Here is a 23831-nt window from a genome sequence, read left to right as displayed (position 1 = left end):
AATAAAATACATGGATCTGAAGAGGGGCAGTTTAGAAGAAATGGGCATTTCTGACTTTGCATCACTACCTGACACGATGCAGCGAGATTTCAGCGGTGATAACGTAACCCTAACCCAGTGGTTCCCAACCTTTTTTGGCTCGTGACCCCATTTTAATATCACACATTTCTGGTGACCCCAGGCATTCAAAACGGAGACATTTTTTTTGCTAAAATAAATTTGTTTTGATCATGTAATAGTTTGCTCTACTATGTTGCAAATAAACATTAATTTTAGATGACATTTAGTCTGTATAACATATATTATTATGGACGGAGGCAGAAAAGCCAGGTGTAGATTACTGCACAAAGTGAGAATTTGATTTTCCTTGGTCAGGATATGAACAGTCAGTTCAGCTTGGATTTACAAGGCTGAAAATTAATACTGAACAAACAAGACCTCAAACTATGAATTATGAGAGAGCTGCAGCATCTGAAACCGACCACAATGAACATTTGACAGATAAACAGAACCACAGTGCTTCAGTTTCAGACTCACAGTTTGTCATGTCTTTTATGGATTTGGATCATCTCTCTCAACTCACCATATATTTTTTATTAGTAGGTTTCTATTTTTTTTTTTTATCAATTACTAGAAATTTCAGGTGACCCCAAGGTTGAAAAACACTGCCCTAACCCATGATCCAGTTCGATGACCAGTTATCCCAGCCGTGGCGTCACAGCGCGGACAAACCGGCAGCCTTCAGACAGGTGTGGACAGAGTGACTCCCCCCGTTAATCAACTTCAGCGACGAAGCCGAGTTTGGGCAGTGACGCCCCTTACTGTCGACACCACAAATCCCGTTGTGGAAAAGGGCAATTAATCGACAGTTAATAATTTAATCGAGCAAATTCTTATCGACAATTAATTGATAGCCGATTGTTTACATCCCTATTGTTAACTTTATTAGAGACTGGATAAGTGGAAAAGTCTGGACAATCTCATTAAACACCTAATTCAGAGTCGTTAATCAATAAATATCCTTACATCATAGGCTATTCTGCAGTTCTCATTTAACAGCAGAAAACAACCAAACATGTGTTCTGAAGTCACAATGACCTTTGGCTGAAAACACAATCCTTCATCCTTGAGCCACCTAAGTGAACATTAGTAGATGAAATGTCAAGAAACTCCCTCCGGGCGTTAAGGAAATATTTTCTTCCTGAGAATGGATGGATGCAAGGTTAAAGAAGCTTGATCTTTCACCTCTGGTTACCATCAGTTCATCTTTGCACCTACAAGGATATTTGTGTCAAGTTTAATGAAATTCTGTCAAACTGTTCATGGGGAGCTGCAAAAATTAGACCAAGAACAACTCCAGCAACCAGGTGATTATTTTAGGTGTGGTTTTGTTTGTTTGGTTGTAATTTTCCCTCAGAGTCAACAGTTCCTCCTGAGAAGCCCGAGATAAATTACATAGAAATAACTTAATCTCCTACAAACATGTTAAAAACCTGTAATTTACAGAAGGAGCTACATGCTTCACAAATTGTACAGAAATAGGCTTAAAACCAGATTGAAAACTGCACAAGTTATACACAGACGATAACCCAGCCAAGTTTAGATAGAGAAGCTAAAATTGAGAGGAACACATTTAAAGGAAAGTTCGGGTGATAAAGATAGGCTGAAAAACATTTCTACATCCACATCTCAGCTTTGAGGAAAACACATGAAAGTTATTACTACAAGAAAACAATCACTGTTATCATTTCATTTTTTCCACAAAGTTCTCAAAATAATAGAAACTGTCAAACAGAACTGAACAGCTCACATACAGGAGGGAAAACTGAACTGTCAAGAAAAATAATGACTTAGGTACTCATTGAGCTGCTGGAGATCGTAAACATTCAACCATAATTCCTGATTTTATCACTGTCACTGTTTCTGTTTAGTACGTGGATGATCAACTCAAAGCCAACGTGCGGTAAATTTAATTTATTGCAGTCAATGGTGCAGAACTCATTATCAGAGTGAAAAGACAACTTTGGTTTGATTCGTTAGTGTCTGTCAGCAGCTGTGTCTCTAGGGAAATAAAAGGTCCAATCACCTTATTACAGTTACTCAGACACTTCTTCATCTTCTATTTAAAGGCAGACAGTTTCCAGCTGTAACATCCAAAAGTTTGGACTGTGTCATTAAAATGAACTACGACTCAGTTAAATCAGGACTTCTTTCACCTTGGTTTTACTACTGGAACTGTTGGGTAGAACAACCCATAGAGCAGGGATTAAAGCAAAAATTTTTCATCTGACTGAAAATTTTCTTCTGGTCAATATCATTGGCCACTATTAAAAATGATGCACTACAATACTACTATAGCGTACACGTTTATATAGTCAAATTTGGCAATACTGTAAAACACACTGAATGGGAGAGTGTACAGGTGTAGAAGATTAGTAACATGGATAGAAAAAATGTCATGAGTGGTATTGGTGGAGGGTCTGGGGGTCCTCCCCCAGAAAATTTTTAAAGCTTCAGGTCAATTTTGGTGCTCTCTGGTTAATTTTAAAGGGTATGAAAACCTTTGACGCAAGTGAGAATACTTAGAAGAAAACCTTACTGCAAAAAATGAGTGAAAAACTTTTTATTTAACAATTTAGGAACTCCTAAAACATAACTCCAACTCCAACAGCACATGAATTTTGGGGAAAATGTCTGTGTAAATGTAACCCTAACCAGCTAATCTTTTATTTTTTCTGCTTTTTGGCACTGAAACCAAAAGTTCCAAGCTTGGTCATTCCGGATCTATTTTTACATCTATTTTTCACGCATCTCTCAATAGTTACCACTTCAGCACCTTACTCTACAAACGTGTCCATGATGTCGTATATGCTAGCCAAAATAATCTGTACGTCGTCAGACCTGCGTCCACAACCCCCTCCCACCAATATAGAGACGATTTCTCACTCGTGCGACTATTTCTGGGATCGGGCCAGATGTGCCTCTAATCGTGTGTCGTGCTTCGTGCAGTGTACATGGGGTAAAGAGAAGCGATTAGCACCCCACGACCACCTCACGACCAGCAATCGTGTGTTCGCAAGGAAAACGGAGCTGTTTGAAATCCTGCTCGCTCCTCGTGAGTGTATCGTACTGTCAAAGCAGTGCCACGAGCCGATGTGCCTCAAATTCTCACACTGTGCATGCGCGAACACAGATGCGTACAGTAGCGTACAAGCTAACAGTAGCTGGCTGTTGTCCTAGTGCAGTTTAGCTTTTGCAGCTTACCTCTAGTTCCTGCTGTAGGATGACAGCCCATACTGTCCACGTCTGGCCAACCAATACCTGCACCAAACACATCGTTGTCTTTTCTTCTTTTTTGATTCCCCGCAGATAATGGCACATATTACCAAAGCAGCTCGTTGGTTTTTGTTTAACACTACCATTTCGTGGCTCATGCCAATACACAATCATCTATATGCACTTTTACGGATTCCTTGGTATTTTAACGTTGTATTTCCGGATACAACACTCGAACGTGTGGTGTGTCCTGTGGTGTATGGTCCTACAGTGTGAGCAGTCAGGTCGCATACGAGCGTCGGTCCGTGCAGTGTGAGAACAGGAATCGTGAGCCTGACTGTACGACTGATTCGCACAGTTTGAGATGGAGCTTAAGGCTGCGGCGCGCACAGCCGCACGCACGGGAAGGGCACATACACACAACACACACAAACACACACACTAGTCATATACCGGCAAGGGGAGATAAGCTATGAACCCAAACATGAAGGTACATGTAGATCAGTTCTGTCTTCTTCCCTTTTCGCTGTGGTTCTTTCATAATGAAAGCTACTTGTTAGCACTAAACTAAAGTTAGCGTCTGGAGGCTGAACTTCGGTAAAGCTGAACTTGTCCATGTGTTTCTGAGGCACAGAATGAGCAGCGTTTCCTTCCAAAGATAAATAGTCATCAATCTCTCCTCCCGACATAAAAATAAAGAAGTCATCTTATTATCATCACTGTTAAACCTATCAGCCCCCTGTGCGTGGCGTGCCTGTGTTAAACACCTGCAGACCCAGGACAGCAGACCCAGGACAGCAGACCCAGGACAGCATCGCGGTGCTGACTGGACTCCGCGAAACACGTGGGGAAGTTACTTCAATATGACTTTTTTCCCCCTTCAATTTTTCCATTTGACGGAAATCCGTCGTGGTGACGGAGAACTTTAATCCCTGCCATAGAGGACCAGATTAGTTTTAAAGCCGTTCTATATACAGGGTTCATACACAATTTTCAAGGTCAAATTCAAGCACTTTTTAAGCACTTTTAAGGGTCATTTTCAAATTTTTCCAGCACATCACCTCATTGGTAAAATCCATATCTACAGGAATACATATACTCATGGTTATTTTTTTCACTTTTTATCACAGTGATGTCCATTGTATTATGCTATAAACATCCAAAATTATGTTTCATAATAGCAAATAGTTTAGAAATTACAAGAACACAAAGTTTTATCCAAATAATGAAACCACTTGGCGTTTTTCAGACACACTTGCACTGAGCAAAAGGAGTTGACCTGAGAATACCCGCTAGTTCTCTTTTTTGACATCAAGTTTTATTTTTACACCCACCAAGGAACAGCGAAGGTTATGTTTTCATCAGGGTTTATTTGTTTGTTTGTCTGTCTGTTAACAAGATAACTCAAAAAGTTATGGACAGATTTGGATGAAATTTTCAGGAAATGTTGATACTGGTACAAGGAATGATTAAATTTTGGTGGTGATCGGGGGGGGGGGGGCTGATCAGCCTTTGTGGAGGGCTGCGCTTTCCAAGTGCTTTTCTACTTCAAACTGTATCACCTCTCTGTAAGTAGCTTTGGTCTGAGTTCATATTAAAAATCAATAAATAGATAAATCACATCACAGTTTTATAGTTTCAAGCACTTAAACTAAAATTCAAGCACTTTTCAGACCTTGAAAACACAACATTGAAATTAAAGCATTTTCAAGGATTTCAAGCACCCGTATGAACCCTGTATATAGTATCCATTTTCCAAACTCTGACCACTAGGGGTCAGTCTGGCACCAGAACACACTTAGAACCAAAACCACCAACGAATCAACCCAATGTATCCACAGACTGGATCAGCCACTGAATAAAGTATATATCTCATCGTTTAAACACATCTGTATTATGGTATCAGCAAGTTTTGTTCTTCAAACTAAAACACAGATTCTTATTTTAACAGTTGCTCAAAATAACACTGTCTCTTATCATCTTCACGTGCTGCATCAGCTGATAGTTTACATTATAGCTCTGTTAGCTTAGCTCTGTTTTTAGACTGAAAACAGCCACAGTAAAACCACTTATCACCTGTTTTCTGTTGGGTTTGTGTTGTCAGTAGCTGAAGTAAAGATCTGTTTGAATCCAACAAACAAGGTCAGAGCTCTCACAGTTTAGTCTGAACCATGGATCAACACACAGCAACTTAGCAATGATAATAACATCCCATAATAACTTCATACCTTCATAAGCCTCAGAATCAAACTCATCCGTGTAGCAGAAACACTGACATTTAACCATCAAACTCCATTCTTTACATTTACAGCTGAGTCCAGTGGAAACAACAACAGCATTTCAGCTTTTATCACTGACTCACTTTCACCCATGATATAAGTTGTTTCTTCATGGTTCTCACACCATTTTGTCACTTTCTGATGCTTTGAGCCCTGTGGCATTAGTTTTCATCACCATGGGAGACCGGCAGATTCACTCACCACTCCCTCTAGTGGTCACGTAAATCACTCGGTCCCTCACTGGAAATGAATTCACTTCATATCTGTACAATCCAATACACTGCCATCTTTACATTCTGATGAAAACTTTAGGTGATTTTTCACATATGCGATAATGGTAAACTTTATTTTGAACATATATAGATATATATAAAATCTAATAAAATATAAAGGCGAACAAAAGGTAAAAAGAAATTACAAATTTAAATGGAACACGACAGAATTTTGAAGGCAATACGTTAACCAAAAAAAACTGTCACACAATGTACAACTATTTCATTGTGGCTCTTTAACAACACTTTATGTCCGAAGCTGAGCTTACATTGTCCTACCCCAGTTTTATATGACTTGGCTAATTAGCTAATGTGTACAGTCCATAAAAAAGAATGGGTCAGTTAGCAAACTATTGAACAAATTATAACATACCATCAATAACTATTATTGTACTCCCGTCTCTGGATTAGAGCTGCACAATATATTGTTTGAGCATCGTCATCAGAAAGTACATGTGCATAATAGTCACATCACAGATTCTGCAATGGAGGTAAATGAACTCAACATGTTCTGATCTAATTCAACCTGGGTACCTGACACACACTGCGCAGTGATCTACCAATCACAATCGTTCTTAATCAGTTTGCCAAAGCAGACCACACCCCTGCACATGGAATGAGTCGCTGGAAACAACATTGAAAAATGAGCAATGAACAAGAGAAAATCACCAAAAACAAAGACTTGGTGCCAAAAAGAAAAGCAACGTCAGTTATCTGGAATTATTTCAGCTACAAGAAGGATGAAACTGAAACACGTGTTCTGTGTCGACAGTTTCTTGCACCTGTTGGCACAACGAGAGGAAACACAACTAATATGTTTGACCATTTACATCGGCACCACACAGCTATTATATCCTCCTAAGTATTTTTTCATATCGCAATATATTTCGCAATGTCACTTTTTTCCAATATCGTGCATCCCTACTCTGGATATATGTATATATGTAAGTATGAATCCTCAATAAAGACCTTTAATACTTCTGCAGATCAATCAAACAACATTGAAAACAGCTGGATCTAGACTCTGGTACTCACCCCAGGTCAGTCAGCGGTGGTTTGTCTCGACCTCGTCTGTAGCAGAGGAAGATCTGCGGCGCCATGAGGCCGCCGTTGTTCAGGTCAGCTGACAGGCCGGTGGGCGTGGTCTCGATGCAGGTGAATCCGGGCGGTACCTCTTCACCCAGCGAGCGGATCACCACGGCAACATCCGTGATGGGAGCCTTGGGCCGGGCCGTCTTGTGGCAGACGTCGTCGAAGTGGATCTCCTGGTCCAACGGCTTGGACGGATCCGTCAGACCAGCCACCACAAAGTAGTCGGCTACACGAGGGCCTTTGTCCTCCATCATCTCCCATCCCCCCTGAACACCTACAAAGTCACAGAGGACAGAAGGGAGAGAGACACAGAGATGTGAAGAGAGAGAGAGAGAGAGAGAGAGAGAGAGAGAGAGAGAGAGAGAGAGAGAGGAGGGAGGCAGATTAATTTTCATGGTGGTAGCAGGTACAGATGGTTCCGGCGCCCTTGCTTTGGCAGTAAAATAAAAAATCTGACAGTCATAAATCTGTGTGAGGAAGGCCAGAAGAGGACAAATGAGAGGAGAGGCTTCAGTTAGGACTCCGACAGCTGTTTACGGTTCACACCCAGAGCCCGGTGGTCGACTGGAGGTTCAAGGACGAGCCGACACAACATGTGGCTCCTAAAAACGCTGAATACCACCAGTTATTCTAAAATCTAAGTCATTCCAGCAATGCCTGGCTGACTGCAGAAGGCCTGAGTCTGCATTTTAACAAGGCTGGGCACAGTTTTTCTTCACACTTGACTTTTTGTCTCAATTACAGGTCTGTCTCACGTAAAAACCAACTGGATATTAAGAAACACATTACGCAGGGCGATAAAAGCCAAACGGTATAATCCATAATCTATCTAAAGAGGGGCATGTCCCGACTGCAAACCACCACATTAGGGAGACATTACAGCCAACTGTAAAAGTAATAATGACGACAAAGCCTTTTCATTAAGAAGTCCCTGATTTGTTGTTATTACTTGGAAATCTTCTGGATCAGGATCATCTCCACTGAATAACAGACCACTAAGCAGTTAAAATGTAAATGAATATGCTGTTAATGTACCTGTTTGCATGTTATGTAAACTATTAATACCCCCATTACATTCTTAAAACGGTCAGAGTATAATATACATCTACAAACGTGTTGGTGTCCATGTGATTGTTAATGTTATGGTAGTTGTGTTTCTGGGGGCTTTTGGTTGTGCATCTTTACTGTAACCTGAACAAACGTCAGATGATTGTTGTGAACAGACAAGAGGCCAAAAGACACAAACAGCAATAAAAACCCAAACCGAGACCAGTACACTGAGTGTGGACCTGTACACATGTCCAAATAGTGAAAACTGAATATCCACGAGATACATGTCTGAATGAGAAAATGAAACTACTACTACTACTACTACAAACAGTGACAACGGCTGTGGATTAATTTAGCAACTGTCAAGTGCCTTGACATTAACATAGCAGTTGTTAACTTTAGTTAAACCTAACTTTAATTACTGGATTAATGAGTCTCAAATGGCTGGTGAAAGGTCCCTAAAGACATGTGGATCTGGTCCTAGATCTATTACTGTATATAGATTAAAAATCCTGGGACAGAATCATGTACACAAAGTTATATAATAACCATTTCACTTATAATGATCAGTCGACAGTGTTTTCATACCCAAGGCTGATGCTGCTACACTCTGAAGTTATTTTATCTGCAAGAAAATTTACATAAAATTACACCCACATTCTCATGAAGTAAACTGATGTTCCCTTAAGTATTGTTTCAATGGGTTGAAAAGTCAGAAAAAAGATGGTTTTGCAGTTTTAAACAAAGAACATTGCATATCTGCAGCCGGACAATCAGGCCATAAACGCAAGTAACAAAGACTGTCACAGTTAAAATTCTAATTCTGAGATACTGTGAATTTCTTATTAAAACATGTACGTAGGAACATAACAGTGTACTGAAATAGATCAACAAACCACCACTGCGACAGTTCAGAGTAAATGGACCAGATTATCCTGAATAAAACTGAGTCTCAGGCTGACAGACCCATGACAGATTTATTAGAATCCTCTCTTGATATTGATCAGCTTGGAGAGATCATTCACTCAGTGTGGTTTCTACTGTATTTATGTCTTTATGTCACTGCCAACCTGATTTAAGACTCAAAGGAGTTTCTTTTAGATGTTTTATTAACAACAAAATACTGTTGAAACAAAGGTTCCCAAGCCATTTTTTCTTATGTTCATTTTCTTGCCTTCATTCATTCACTCATTCATTTAAAACTGTTGGTCTGTGATAAAACCTTGGTGTAGTTTCTTGACGTGACTGACAAGAGTGACGCTACATGACGCAAACCAGATGTTTTCCATGTCGTCTATGTCACCTGCAACCAATAATAACTGTCATTCATTTTCCATTTACCCTGAGGACTCCCATTACAACAGGCCTACATTTCTTTGTTGTTTTTGCAAAAAGTGTCAGAAAATGTCTTTTTTGCCAATTCCTTTGGACTGTTTTTCAGGAAGAACTTAACTTTCAATACGCAGCCATTAATTATCATTATTATATGTAATAAATACTTAAAACAATGTGTTACAGCAAAAAGTAAAACAAAAAACTGACTTGAATTGTTTAACATATCTATTATGCAAAACAACAGTTAATGTTCAGAATGAAACTTTATGAGACTGTAGAAATAAACTTCCAACTATTTTACATCTGCTCAAACATTTTAGTTTGTGTGGATCATTTGTGTCCATGTTCTTCTTATTATTTTTACTCCTTTCTAGTCATGTTTACCCTGTGTGATAGTCTGTGTTCACTTTCTGTCTAGTTGTAGACAGAGCCCCTCATTTCACTGACAAAAACATCCATCATCTGATTCAAACACAGACACTGCATCTGTATATGCACTGGATAGATCTGCATAGATTTACATATATCTATACATAAATATACATATTTATATAATATTTACAGCTAAAATACAACTATCAATGAACTGCAGGGTGTTTGCTCTTTATCCAAATAAAATCTCCAGACTTTTTCAAAACTGCTGTTTTTACCCCCGAGACCTTGACTTTCTGTACTTGAATACTGGCATTCCTACTTTTTGCGTTGAGATTGTACCTGTCGTGTGTAGTAGAAAAGTTCATTTTAATAAATGTATGAATGCAGAGTTTGCAATAAATTATGTTTTACTGACAGAAACATTTTCAAAACACATGAAAATCACAAAAGTGCATGGATATCACACAAACAAGTTTCACTAGAATCATTCTAGTACTGCCCAGATAGTGAAATCATATCAAGTGTTTTTATTTGCTTTCCTCATGTATTTCTTATCTTACAAGATTATATGCCTTTGAGCATACACTAAAATTCGACTATGAGAGGAACTTTTTTCCACTTTCACACTAAATTCCAGACTTGGACAAAGACCAAAGACCTGTACAATCACCCTGGAACTATACAAACTGGAAAATACACATAAAATGGTGAGGAAAAAAGGTGAAAAAACCCCCAGCAAAACTTAACAAAAACACGGCAAAACACACTAGTAGAACACTCCAAAACAGCATTATCACTATTATATACAATTAGTCACAAGAATTCACCTCTAAAACACAGCTAAAAGTAATAAAAATCTTCCAGCTTTCTCTCAGTGACTGTACTGTGCTGCTCTCAGCTCTGCCCACTTCCACTCCTCCCCCTCAGCCAATGCAGACCTCTGCCCGAACATGTAATATGGGTCTATCCGTACTAATCTGCATTACATTTTGGTGTCCCTGTTACACGGTAACATGTATTTTGTGCATGTTACAGCGTAATGGGGACACTAAAATGTAATGCAGATTGGTACGGATAGACCCATATAGCAATAAAAAGCTCCGAACTAGAGGATGACTGATATGGGTTTTTCTAAGGCTGATCACCGATTTTAAAAAATTTGGTCAGCCTATGGTCGATATCTACAGCCGATATTTAAGGCCAATATTTAAGCCTTTTTTTCAAAGCACATTGACCATAAAATACAATTGAAACATTCAGATAGTTAAGATTTTTGTGCAGCAATATACATGAAATTATTAATACACATACACATAGTACTCTTAACATTTGTTGAACTTCAAGTGCTGCCCACACAGGTGCCTGATCAAATATCTTACAACATTTTTAATACTGATCAAATATCGGCTTTCAAAAAAAAAATTATGGCCGATGGCCAATATTAAAAAAAGTCAATATATACTGGCCGGCCGATATATGGTCTACCCCTACTCTGAACCCCGGCTGTTTGAAGCCATTTGAATTTTGCCAATATTGAGAACAGTTCAGGAGTTACGGTAAACTGAATGCCATAAAACATCATCAGAGACGCACATTTTCCTAAAAGGGTTAATTTTTCAGTGAACTGTTTAGTCTCTATGAAATGTAGAATAATACCTTTAAATACAAACAGCAGCTCAATATTTGATGCTTAGACTTTTCATTGCAGTTTAAACATAACAGAAATGTGGATAAATGTGATAAGGGACGGGTTTGAACGTCTTCTAAGTTCATCTCAGTTTTCGGACTCGTCTTTCACACCCATCTCTGCAGACAGCGGGTGTGGTGGTGGTGGTGGTGTTGGAATCTCAGTTTGCCTCGGTGACCAGATTCATCAGTCCACCTCCTGACACTCTCTGATACAAATGTGTCTCTGAGGGTTAAAGGAAACTCTGTCCTCGCCAACTCTGCGACTCCTCTGCTGCTCAGTCATGCACAACAGATACAACAGGACGGCTTCGAGACAGATGAAGTCAGGACCTGGAAGTGCTTGTACCTGCTGTGCAGGTACACAAACTGATGTAAAGACAACACACACCACTGTTCGGCCTTAACCAGATGGATGTATGTATGGAAACTGACGGATGGGTGGATGGACATGTGAACATTAAGAGTCAACTTCAGCAAAAAAACTGCCTCAGATTTTTGGCTCATTACATCCAGATTCTGTAATCCAAGAGTTTCTCCTCAATTTCCTCCTGAATAATTAAAGTGGACAAGGTCTGCCATTCCAAACATATGCAGTAATAGGGTGTGTGGATGGAGGTTTTAATTAGCAGGGTGTGTTAGCCAGGCTTAATGTGTTGGCTCAGAAGAAACAGGAAGAGCGCTGCCAACACTGAAAAAAATCCAGCTGCCATCACGGATGTAAATCACCACGGGCACCATTTATACTTTCCACTGATACTAATGATTATCATTATAAATGTTAAATCATCATTCTGCTTTTTGGTAAAAGCTGCAGTTATTTGCAGCTTGAAATTATTTAGTATTTGTTATTTAAAAGAAGCACAAAATAAAAATGATGTAGAGGATGCAACAAGATGAAAGTCATGTAAAAGAAAGAAGAAGACTAATAAAGAGGAAGATGTCATGAATAATTCAGACGATTGTCTTCACCAGCGGCTGGAGTGGATGAATCACATCACTACGATGCAAGAAAAAATGCCCAAGTGTTTGAGCGCTCATAAATATCTGAGTTTCACTTTCACAGACAACATCAGCTCAATAATCAGTCCTCTGATCCATCCTTGGACACTTTTCCTGAGAGTGGATCCCGTGTGTCCCAGTCCACCTCTGAATGCGTCCAGAGAGACGGGATCTGAAGGAGCCTGCAATGCATCCTGGGAGTGTTCACACCTGGGTTTACAGCTGAACATATGTGATGGGATTTACTGAAATGAACATGGTCTGTATTGTGTTCAGGTAATAAGACTCATGGTGAGGACTTTTATATAAACAGCCATTTCATTATTCTGTTGTCTTTGTCCTCGTCCATATGTACAAGAGTGTTATCGATTTATTGTTGAAATCATGTTGTCTCTGCGACGAGAGGTGGCAATATGCAGTTTTTCAGCTTGTTAGAATAGAATAGAATAGAATAGAATAGAATAGAATAGAATAGAATAGAATAGAATAGAATTTACTTTATTACAGAGCAAGTTACAGAACAATGAAAATCAGTTGAGCAGCTCTATTTCTTTTTAGCACCAAACACTTAAGGTGCAAAAAGACTGTATAAAAATATCACTATATAAAAACTGTATAAAAATATCACTATATAAAGATTGTACAAAAATATTACTATACTCCGGGGGCTGTGGCGCCTTCTCTCACTGAGGTCCGCTCCTTTCTGGTGGGTGGGGGTCCCAGTTGGCCCTCTCCCACTGGTTGGGATGCGGCGCTGGTGCCTGGTTGCCGGGGTCGGCGGCTGCCTCCTGGTGCGGACGGCTCCCTGAGACAGCGCCTCCTCTTTTACTTTTACTTTTATATTTTTGTTCTGGTCTACCCGTGCTCAGCCAGTCTTCTTAAGTATGTGTGAGCTTGTGGGTTTGCATGTATATGTGTGTGTGTGCGTGTGTGTGTATGTGTGTGTGCGGGTGAGTGGGTGGGTGTGGGTGGGTGTGGGTGGGGGGGCGGTACTGATTTTTAAACTGATATCTAAAGCACTTTGTGCTACAGTTTTTAATGTATGAAAAGTGCTATATAAATAAAGATTATTATTATTATTATTATTATTATTATTATATAAAGACTGTATAAAAAGACTGTACAAAAATGTCACTATATAACGACTGTATAAAAAGACTGTATAAAAAAATCACTACATAAAGATTGCATAAAAACACTGTACAAAAATATCACTATATAAAGACTGTACAAAAATATCACACAAATTGTACCGAAAAAATATTGACAATATGTAAAACTACATATAAATACTAAAATATACAAAAAGCCAACTCTATACTATAGATGGAAAAAGTATGTACAACATATAATTGATATATAAAGGTAATCTGTATTATAAAAGCCAAGTGGCCTCTGTGTGTGTATGTGTGTCTCGAGATTCACACTAGATCTGTACAGAGCTGACTGCTGCAGTTTGTCATACTTATGTATTTTTAGTCAAGGAACAGACTAGTGAAAACAGCAAGTTGATAGGGCCATTTTTTGGGAGATATTAGTAATTTTGGAATACAATAGCCTTACAATCTTGTTGCTATACCCAGAATGCTTTGGCAGTGACTACTGGACAAATGCGGTACAGCATGGATGAATACACAACAGCATATAAACTACCACATCTAGAACCTGTGGATCCACACAGGTCAACGCACTAGAAAAGGATATATTCAAGGTAAAATTGAAAACAATGTGCGTTAGTCGTATAAGTATCGGGCCATTTCCAGTTGACCTATGACGTCACAGACCACAGCAATATTCAATGGCAAGCTAGCAAGTTAACAACCCAGATGCTGCTCAACTTCTGTGTCAGGATTTGGGTCAGAACACCTGGACCCATTCCAGTCCAACTGGTCTGTTTACATGCAGGAGTAGATGTAACTTCGTAAATGTAACATAAACCCACTCTATGTGAACTAGATCTGCATTTAATGACCAAACAGATTCCCAAGTTCCAAACTCATCAAAGACATGAGTAGAGTTTTAGGATTTTACAAGGCACCATTAACTAGAAGTTGATTTGTTTGACTGAATCTCACATTTTTCATCAAAATTCATGACATGAACAGACAAATTCAAGCTGTGTTGATGAGAAAAACACAACAACACAGTAACACCCAGCAAATCTGAGAAAATGCTAAATAGGACTAAGCCATATCTGTTCTCACTTTCAAGCTGCTTTTAGGTCTAAAGACGTCTGCTGTTTTGAATTTTATACACAACATTTACAGGCATTAAGGTGTTTATTTACACGACTGCAGCTAAAGCCTTCTATTTGCAGTGACACAGAGCCAGACCAAACAAAATGGGATTGTTTCTTCCTCTGGTTCCAGATATTGACAGATGGTGAGAAAATGCTGCTTCACTCTGTTCTGGCTCTTACACTCACATTACAAACACATCTCATCACTTCTTCACCAGTGTCATCTGGTGAGACCTGATAAGGACTGACGTGGATCCAGGTCGGTGTTTTTCAGTCGCTGGTTCATCATCATATCCTTGTATCAGCGTTAATAGAACTGGTTCAATAACTGGTTCAGCTGAGGCGCTCTGGGAAGGACACATCTGCACATGTGCACCTGAGTCCAGCATCGCAGATGGACTTCAGCTTCCAGCAGACCCACAAACGTCCCCAGACTCACACATTACAACAAACAGGATGTGGGACGCTCACTTCCCTCCCACTAATGTTTACATGGGAGATTAAAGAGAGTAAAACTGCAAGAAATCATCTACTCATCAGTTAGAAATAGGGATGCAAATTATTGATTAATCCATTAATCATTAGTTGGTTAACCTTATTGATTGATTAATGATTAATTGATAAGCAGTGATTTTCCTGAGAACCTGAATTTTTCTTTCAATAGGGTCTATAAGAATAAAAGCTAAATATTATTTATATATTTCATGAAAAAAGCATGTCATATTCCTTAATGACTGATTTATTGAACCATTGGATACAGTACAGACAATGACATTTATGGAGTAGAACTAAAGACATTCAACAGAGAAATTCAATAAAATAAATGGATCTTAAGAGGGGCAGTTTAGAAGAAATGGGCATTTCTGACTTTTTGAAGCCTAGTTTGGGCAGAGGCGCCCCTACTATCGACACCACAAATTCCACCGTGGCAAAGGGCAGATAACCGACAATTAATAATTTAATCGCGCAAATTTGTATCGACAGTTATTACATAGTCAATTAATTGTTTCCATCCCTAGTTGAAAATAACAGGCAACTGATTCTGATACCCAGTCCACACTAGAGTAGATATTTCACAAAATGGTCATGTTATCTGGTTATTCTGTGACAAAGGAAGCAGATAAAAGATCCAGATGTTGAATATACATTTGATATGTTTGCTGGAATTCTCAATAATTGGCCCAAAGAGGAGTCAGTGCAAATAAATGAGGAGTTATTCAGCTGAAGAAACTAAATAAATTAATCAGAGAGACAGAGAAAAATCTAGGTGTGGTCCAATCAGCAATTTAGTATATTCTGAAAAAGAGTCCACAACTGAGCTCAGCAACAACAAAAAGCCTGTGTAGAAGCCAATAACATAATGACTGATATCATAATAAATTTGCTATTTTTAAAATGTAATAGGCCAATAACGTGGTAAGTGGCCAGTAACGTAATAAAAGTCCTGAACTGATACTGTAATAACTTTTGGCCAATAATGTAATAACTTATCGGTCGTTACTACGTTATTGGCTTGAAAGAGCCAAGGACGACAACTAAAGTGGAAAAGAGGAGGAAGAAGAACCCCTGTCCAACATCCATCCAATTCAGAACACACCTGAGGAGGTCGACGAGTCACTGTCAAGGTCTACGATCAATAGACACCTTCATGAATGTAAATACATAAGATTAACAACAAGGTCCAAACCACTGGGAAAACTCAACAACAGGAAGGACACATTAGAATCTGACAGAAAACATCTAAAAGAGCCTGATCAGGTCTGGACAAAAGATGAACTGGTACCAGAATGATAGAGAAGGAAAGTTTGGTTTATTCGACAGGGAACACGTACAGAAAACTCCAAACACAGACTAGAGATGCTCTGGACCAGATTACAGCGTTCTCGCAAATTTCCATCTGTAGTCTCTCTAGCAGACAAGAAGAAAATTAAAATGAAAGAAAAAGAAAAACAACACATTTAAAAGACATCACATACACTCAAGGGAAGAGACAATGCTGGCTTGTTTTTCTTAAAATCAATTTTTTTTTGTCTTGGTAGAGAAATCTCTAAAATTTGCAACACAAACAAATAAAAAAAGGAAATACTTCAATGCGAGGAAGAACAGATCAGTTATTTTAAGTGAATTTGCCACTTCTTCAGTTTTACTGGTTTTAGTTTGTTTTCATGAACTATAAGACCCCTGACTGAGACAACAGCTTGTGGACATCTGTAAAATCCACCACCATAAAACAACATCAGATCCCCCAACGTTATTACATAGTTTACATAAAAGGAAATATGATATCATGCAATGAATAATGGAGGCAGGGGTAGAATTGCGGCGGGGTGTCGGCCAGTATCTGGTTACCAGCAGATGACTGGTGCTTTATGGTCCCGAAAGGATTTTGCATGAGAAAAAAGACTCATCGGAGAAAATCCAGGCGTGAGGAATGTTGAGTCTAGTAAATTCAATAAGTTCAGTTAATTCCTCACTGATCTGTAACAGAAATAAAAGAAAGGTGTCATCCTAATTCGTGCTGCGTCACCTCCCGTGGGACGACAGAGACACATGACCGAGGCCAAAGAATGACATTCATTCTGACCATGCTGTCAGCCGCTAAAAATACCACCTGACCCCCACCCCCAACACACATTACATAACAATTATGTACAGTATATGGACGGATCTGTATATGTGGGACAACGCTGAACTGTAATTACCATCAGACTGTGGCCGTTCTCTGCTGCCCTATATTCCACCAACACAAAGGAAACACTTCTGACAGAAGAAAATATGAAATTATAGTTTTCGGAGTCTCCCTTTGTAGTACACCAAATGTGGATGTGGTTGCCATCCTTGGGATTTCTTCGATCTGACTGAAATACTTCTAAACAGAGATGGTTTGGATTTCCACAACCTGCAGGATTTCATTAACCCTGTATGTCACGCCAGTTCTTATGGCATTTGGCGCGCTATACCTACGCATTTTCGACCTTCCACATGTTATTCAACGCCATTTGATCGCGTGTCAATTTACACCAAGAACTCCAGTTCACATAACCCTAACCCAGTGGTTCCAACCTTTTTTTGGCTCATGACTCCATTTCAACATCACAAATTTGTGGCAACCCCAGACATTCAAAACAGAGACTTTTTTTTTTGGCTAAAATTAATTTGTTTTTGATCATGTAATAGTTTGCTATACTGTGTTGCAAATAAACATTAATTTTAGATGACATTTAGTCTATATAATGTATATTATTATGGACAGAGACAGAAAAGCCAGGTGTAGATTACTGCACAAAGTGAGAATTTTATTTTCCTTGGTCAGGACATGTACAGTCAGTCCAGCTTGGATTTACAAGACTGACAATTAATACTGAACAAACAAGAACTCAAACTATGAATTATGAAAGAGCTGCAGCATCTGAAACTGACCACAATGAACATTTGAAAGATAAACAGTACCACAGTGCTTCAATTTCAGACTCACAGTTTGTCTGTTATGGATTGTGATTGTCTCTGTCAACTCGCCATATATTTTTATTGGTAAGTTTTTTTCTTATTTTTATCAATTACTACAAATTTCAGGCGACCCCATTTGCATTCCAGGTGACCGCATGTAGGGTCCCGACCCCAAGGTTGAAAAACACTGATCTTGACAAACAAAAATGCTTGAGCACATGTGAAACAGTTGAAAGTTTATTTCGATAATCTCAGAAAATTTCATTATGCACATTTACAGTTGTTTTTCACAGTAAATAAGATAAAAAAAATTTAAGTCTATTTTTTGTTGAAGCATTTCTTCCATATAATAATGATAATTAATGGTCAGATATTGAAAGTTAAGTTCTTCCTGACGAAAGGTGCTAAAATTGGCAAAAAAGACATTTTCTGACACTTTTCTTGCACAAAAAACATAAAGAAATGTAGGTGGCCTGTTCTAATAGGAGTCGTTTTATGTAGTGGAAGCTCGACTGCACCGTTACTGCTGATACTGATTATTATTAATTATATGAAGTACTTTGTCATGTCTCTACTTAAGACTTTCTATGTGAAACGAAGGATACAAAAGTGGAGATCTGCGTAAAGATTATGTACATTTAACTAATGTCACTGAGTTTTATTAACTGCCAATAAAATTTTATCTATCAAGGCTTGGACGAAAGCTCCATCTTTAATGGCTTAGACTTCCATTACTTTCATCCTCTTCACCCTCATCCTCTATAAAAAATATGGAGATTTCAGCTCATTTTATCTGGTTTCGGAGTCGACCAGGTGGATATAAATAAATCTGTTGCTCGTGTACAGATGATGTCAGAGAACATGCTCTAAAAACTAGTGGTTGTGTTGTATAAGTTGGTTAAATTCATTAAAAATGCTCATTATTGCTAGTTGTTTAACATTTTGTAGAGTTATTTTCTAATTTCTATCATTTCAAATAAAAAAAATGAATTTAAGAAAATGACCCTGTTTGTAAGTTATGACAAAACTTTGTTTCCAGGTCCATTTCTGTCCATTTGTCTATATTCAGTCTACTCTAGTACTGTGTCCCTGAGTCCATAAAATACATCCATTTGTCATTCTGACACTTTCCATGAAGACAAACAGCAGAGGAAATGGGTGAAGCTGATATGTAATGTTATGAGTCTTACACAATTTAGAAAATACCTTGTTTGGAGTTCACTCATTTTAGTGTATTAGCTAACAAACTGCATCTGTCACACCGGATCTTTGTGGATTTCCCTCATTACTTCACATCTTCACACTTAACAGAGAAAAGATTTATGAAAACACACAGCTGAGCATGTGAAGCAATGCACTGCTGTAAACCAACCAGAAAAGTGTCTTAAAAACAGTATTTAAGGCACTGAAGTTTTCAACAGAACATTTTATATGAGGCAGCCATGGCTCAGGAGGTAGAGCAGGTCATCCAATGACCAGAGGGTTGGTGGTTCAAATCCCGTTCTGTCCTAGTCATGTGCTGCTGTTGTTTATAAATATATATATCTGTATCTATATATATATATATATATATATATATATATATATATATAGTGTATTGATAATTTCTTCCCTTCTACTTTAATTATACTTGCACAGAGCAACTGTATCACAATAATCTCCCCTCTTATAATAAAGTATTCAGATTACTGATTCTGATCCTGATGAATCACCATCTACTGCAGGTAAAACACTGACATTGGATACTGTTGTTGACTGTTTGGACCACAGCTCTGTGACACCAGCTTTAACAACTGGACTGGAATGATCCCCCTAACAGGGAACAACACAACCCAGAACCCCCTGGTGCAGATACACTGAGCTCTGCAGGACTGTGGGGCCCTTCCCTCTGCTCTTACAGCAGTGGAGACCCAGTAACGTGCTTCGAGTTTTATAAAACCCAGTTGGAATCAGCTGTTGTCACGCTGAGAGTTTCACTGTGATTCATGCTTGGGCAGATGATTAAACGCTACACCGCACTACGATGGACACTTTATTAAAACTTCATGGATCCAATACATGGTCCATAATAAACCCTCTTAGAACAGCCATTGCATCAGTGACTGTTTACAGAGGACTTCTACAACTGCGGTTCACATACACAGTAGAGCTATAAAAGTCCAAGGACCAACCAGGCGGTGAACTTCAGTTGGGATCATGTTGTGTGTTGATCTTTTGGACCCTGCAGAGTCCTGTAAACACTGAAACTGTGAAGGTTTTCCACCGAGTTTGTAATCATATTATAGACCAGGGGTGTCAAACGTGGCTTGTGGGCCAAAACCAGCCAGCCAAAGGGATGAATTTGGGATGAATCTGTGAAATGCGAAGATTACACTGAAAATATTAACAATCAAGGGTGTCACATACAGACCAATGTGATCCTAAATAAAATAAAAGCATAATAACCTATAAATAATGACTCCAAATTTTCTTCTTAGTTTAATGTGGAAAAAAATAACATTACACTATGAAAATATTTACATATACAAACTATCCTTTAACAATAAAATGTGAATAACCTGAACAAATATGAACAATCTGAAATGTCTAAAGAAAATTAAGTGCAATTTTTGCCAATATTCTGCCTGTTATTAAATGTTTTGTGTATTTGTAGATCCACTGTGATCTGTAAACTGTGTTAATAAGTTGGCATGTAAAATTGTAGAAACTGTTCTTATTTTAGCTCCAAATTTTAACAATATTATGCCTGATACTAAATGTCTGTGTAACATTGTGTGCAATGGGCATGCAAATGATAAGCTGAGGCTTAATGTTGTTAAAATTGCGTTTATTTTTATGAAAATTTCATTTTTTTTTTTCAGGTCTTTTTTGTGAAAGGTTTGTAAATGTAAATATTTTCATAATTTAACAGTTTTAATTGCACCAAAACAAAGAAAAAACTTGTAGTTGTCATCATCTGTAGGTTATTATTTTACTGGTCCGACCCACTGGAGATCAAACTGGGTTGAACCTGAACTAAAATGAGTTTGACAGCCCTGTTCTAGACCGACTCACCAGGCGGTGAGTGTTACATCTCCCTGATTGACGTGGTTACATGAAGTCTTTTTGATCTGATTGAACTGTGATTAGCAGAATACGAGGGTCCCGACAAGCATAGCTACCGATTCAACTGGTGCAAATATATGACTGATTACAGCAACGTGAGGATTAAAACCAGAAAACAAAGCTGTGTTGTGAAATTTACACAGTGCAACAATACATCTGATTTGCAAATTCAGTTGATTTGCTAAAACAGGTGTGAATGTGAAAGCTGCTGAGAAAGCACCAGAGTGTATTACTGCCCCTCTGTTGCACATTCAGGATCATCTGGCATAGATCAGAACTGGATTCCCTCCCATCTGAAGATGCAGAGCTGTGACTCACCCTGGGCCTGACGCACAACAATAAAAGCCTGCATCACAGCTAAAGCGATTTCATCCAAATGTGTTCATTTACTGGCTGCCCTACTTCTCCCAGAAGAATGACCTGGACGACAACCATTTCCCTGGTTTTGAGGAAAACACCCAGAAACACGACAAAACTGATTCCTCCCAATGTAAAAAAAAAAAGGTCTGAAGTTTTTCTAAGCGGTCACTGGAGTTCTCCACAGAGACTCAGACAATACTTATGTTACAGAGTCAATCATGACGTAGCCTTTATTCAGACTGAAACGTGTCAGTGTTGTTTTGTTTGTAACGTGGCAAATGACATGTTGAGAAAGTAGAAATCAGGATATGATGAATGAGAAAGGATGGATGTGGTTAAATTATGCCCCGTCCACACTAATATGGATTTTTTTTATCTCTGATTGTTACTTTCGTCCATATTTTTGTCACAAAAACTGAGATTTGAAGCCTCTTTCTAAAGTGTATATTTCTTAAACTGTGGTTTGTTTGTATCCGTGTTCGGATTCAGTCCATTTTGTTCATGTCTATTATGTGTTTGTGTGATGAAGCTACACCTGAAACATCAAATCCAGGTGAATAAATCAGTGTATGACCTGTAGCAGATGGAGGGCAGCACCGATACCTTTGGGAAACGGACCAGATTGGACTGTCGTTACGGACAAATCCACATCATGTAAAGAACACACTTCCAAAACCACAACCAACACTTAAGGAAGTACAAGTTTATGACTGAACTACACCTTCATGACATATTAAAGCCTCTGAGTCTGATACGTCCAGTATTATCCACGGTGTCCACAGGAGGGACCACAACAACATTGGACAGGACCAGATGTCCAACACGTTTGGAGACAGTTTTGCATTGTCATAGGGATGGAATTTTGAATAAATATTTGCTTTGAAGAATATCCATGTTAGTGTGGATGAAGCATGAATCTAAAGGGATTACATGATGAACTGAAAGACAATAGTGTGACTGCGTTTTGTGATTGTAGTTTGAAACCATTTGCTTTGTTATTAGGAAACGTGAGGATAACAGTTCAAAATGTAAAGTCAAGCATATAGGGCTGCAACTAAGAATCATTTTAATAATCAATTAATCTGTAGATTATTTTAATAACTAATCGATTCATTGGATAAACATAAAAGGCTCAGTTCTCAAACATCCGTATTTAGCCCAAGGCAATATAGGCTGCAGACAAGTCACTAATGATTACATCTCCACACAATGACTTCGGATATAGTTAACAAGCACTAGCACGCTATCTAGACTTGTTATGGCTAGAGCAGGGTTTTTCAACCTTGGGGTCGGGACCCCACGTGGGGTCACCTGGAATTCAAATTGGGTCACCTGAAATTTGTAGTAACTGATAAAAAAAAAACAAAAAAAAATTACTAATAAAAAATATATGGTGAGTTGAGAGAGACAATCCCAATCCATAACAGACAAACTGTGAGTCTGAAACTAAAGCACTGTGGTACTGTTTATCTTTCAAATGTTCATTGTGGTCAGTTTCAGATGCTGCAGCTCTATCATAATTCATAGTTGAAGTTATTGTTTGTTCAGTATTAATTGTCAGCCTTGTAAATCCAAGCTGGACTGACTGTACATATCCTGACCAAGGAAAATAAAAATGCTCCCTTTGTGCAGTAATCTACACCTGGCTTTACCGCCTCCGTCCATAATAATATACATTATATAGACTAAATGTAGTCCAAAAATAATGTTTATTTGCAACATAGTATAGCAAACTATTACATAATCAAATACAAATGAATTTTAGCGAAAAAAAAAAAGTCTCCCTTTTGAATGTCTGGGGTCGCCAGAAATTTGTGATGTTAAAATGGGGTCATGAGCCGAAAAAGGTTGGGAACTACTGGGCTAGAGACTAGCAAGCTATAGTCTTCAACCAGCTCCAGTTATCGGCTATCAGACTAGTGTTGCATGTATTAGTTTCCGGTCAGACGATAGGTAACGTTAGTCTGTTGGCTTGATAAACAGAGATGGATGAAAACATTATAATAATGACAATAGTGTTTAACTAGCTAGTGGTCTAAAGTAATCATGGCACATAGGCTATTTTAAGCTAGGTTTACATTATGTTCCCAGTGGCCACGGCAGCCCCGTTTGGCCGAAACATAATGTACCGTGGGATTTAGGCTTTTTTTTCTCCATATTCAAGTTTTGTTACATAAACAGCACACTACATTTCGGCCAAACGGGGCTGCCATGGCCACCGGGAACAGAATGGAAACCTAGCTTTAATAATTTGGCCTGGCATCCGAAGCCTCAGCCATGCTGCTCTGTTACACTACACAGTGTGCACATGCC

General features: G+C 38.6%; 1 protein-coding gene across 5 annotated transcripts in view; it reads right to left on the bottom strand.

The window, feature by feature from the left end:
* The window catches only part of LOC115416729 (C-myc promoter-binding protein-like), a 138856-nt gene that overhangs the window by 93202 nt on the left and 21823 nt on the right, over positions 1 to 23831 (bottom strand). For all 5 annotated transcript variants that reach the window (XR_003935017.1, XM_030130579.1, XM_030130592.1 and 2 more), the window contains exon 2: positions 6863 to 7193. Coding sequence is in view for 4 of the 5 variants with exons in the window: in XM_030130579.1 (XP_029986439.1) it covers positions 6863 to 7173 (311 nt within the window). In the remaining variant the exon portion in view is untranslated. The remainder of the gene's footprint in view (positions 1 to 6862; positions 7194 to 23831) is intronic.

This window comes from Sphaeramia orbicularis, chromosome 3, assembly GCF_902148855.1.
Source record: "Sphaeramia orbicularis chromosome 3, fSphaOr1.1, whole genome shotgun sequence".
Lineage (NCBI taxonomy): Eukaryota > Metazoa > Chordata > Actinopteri > Kurtiformes > Apogonidae > Sphaeramia > Sphaeramia orbicularis.
Note: the sequence above shows the minus strand (reverse complement) of the source record. Positions and strands in the feature narration are given on the sequence as shown.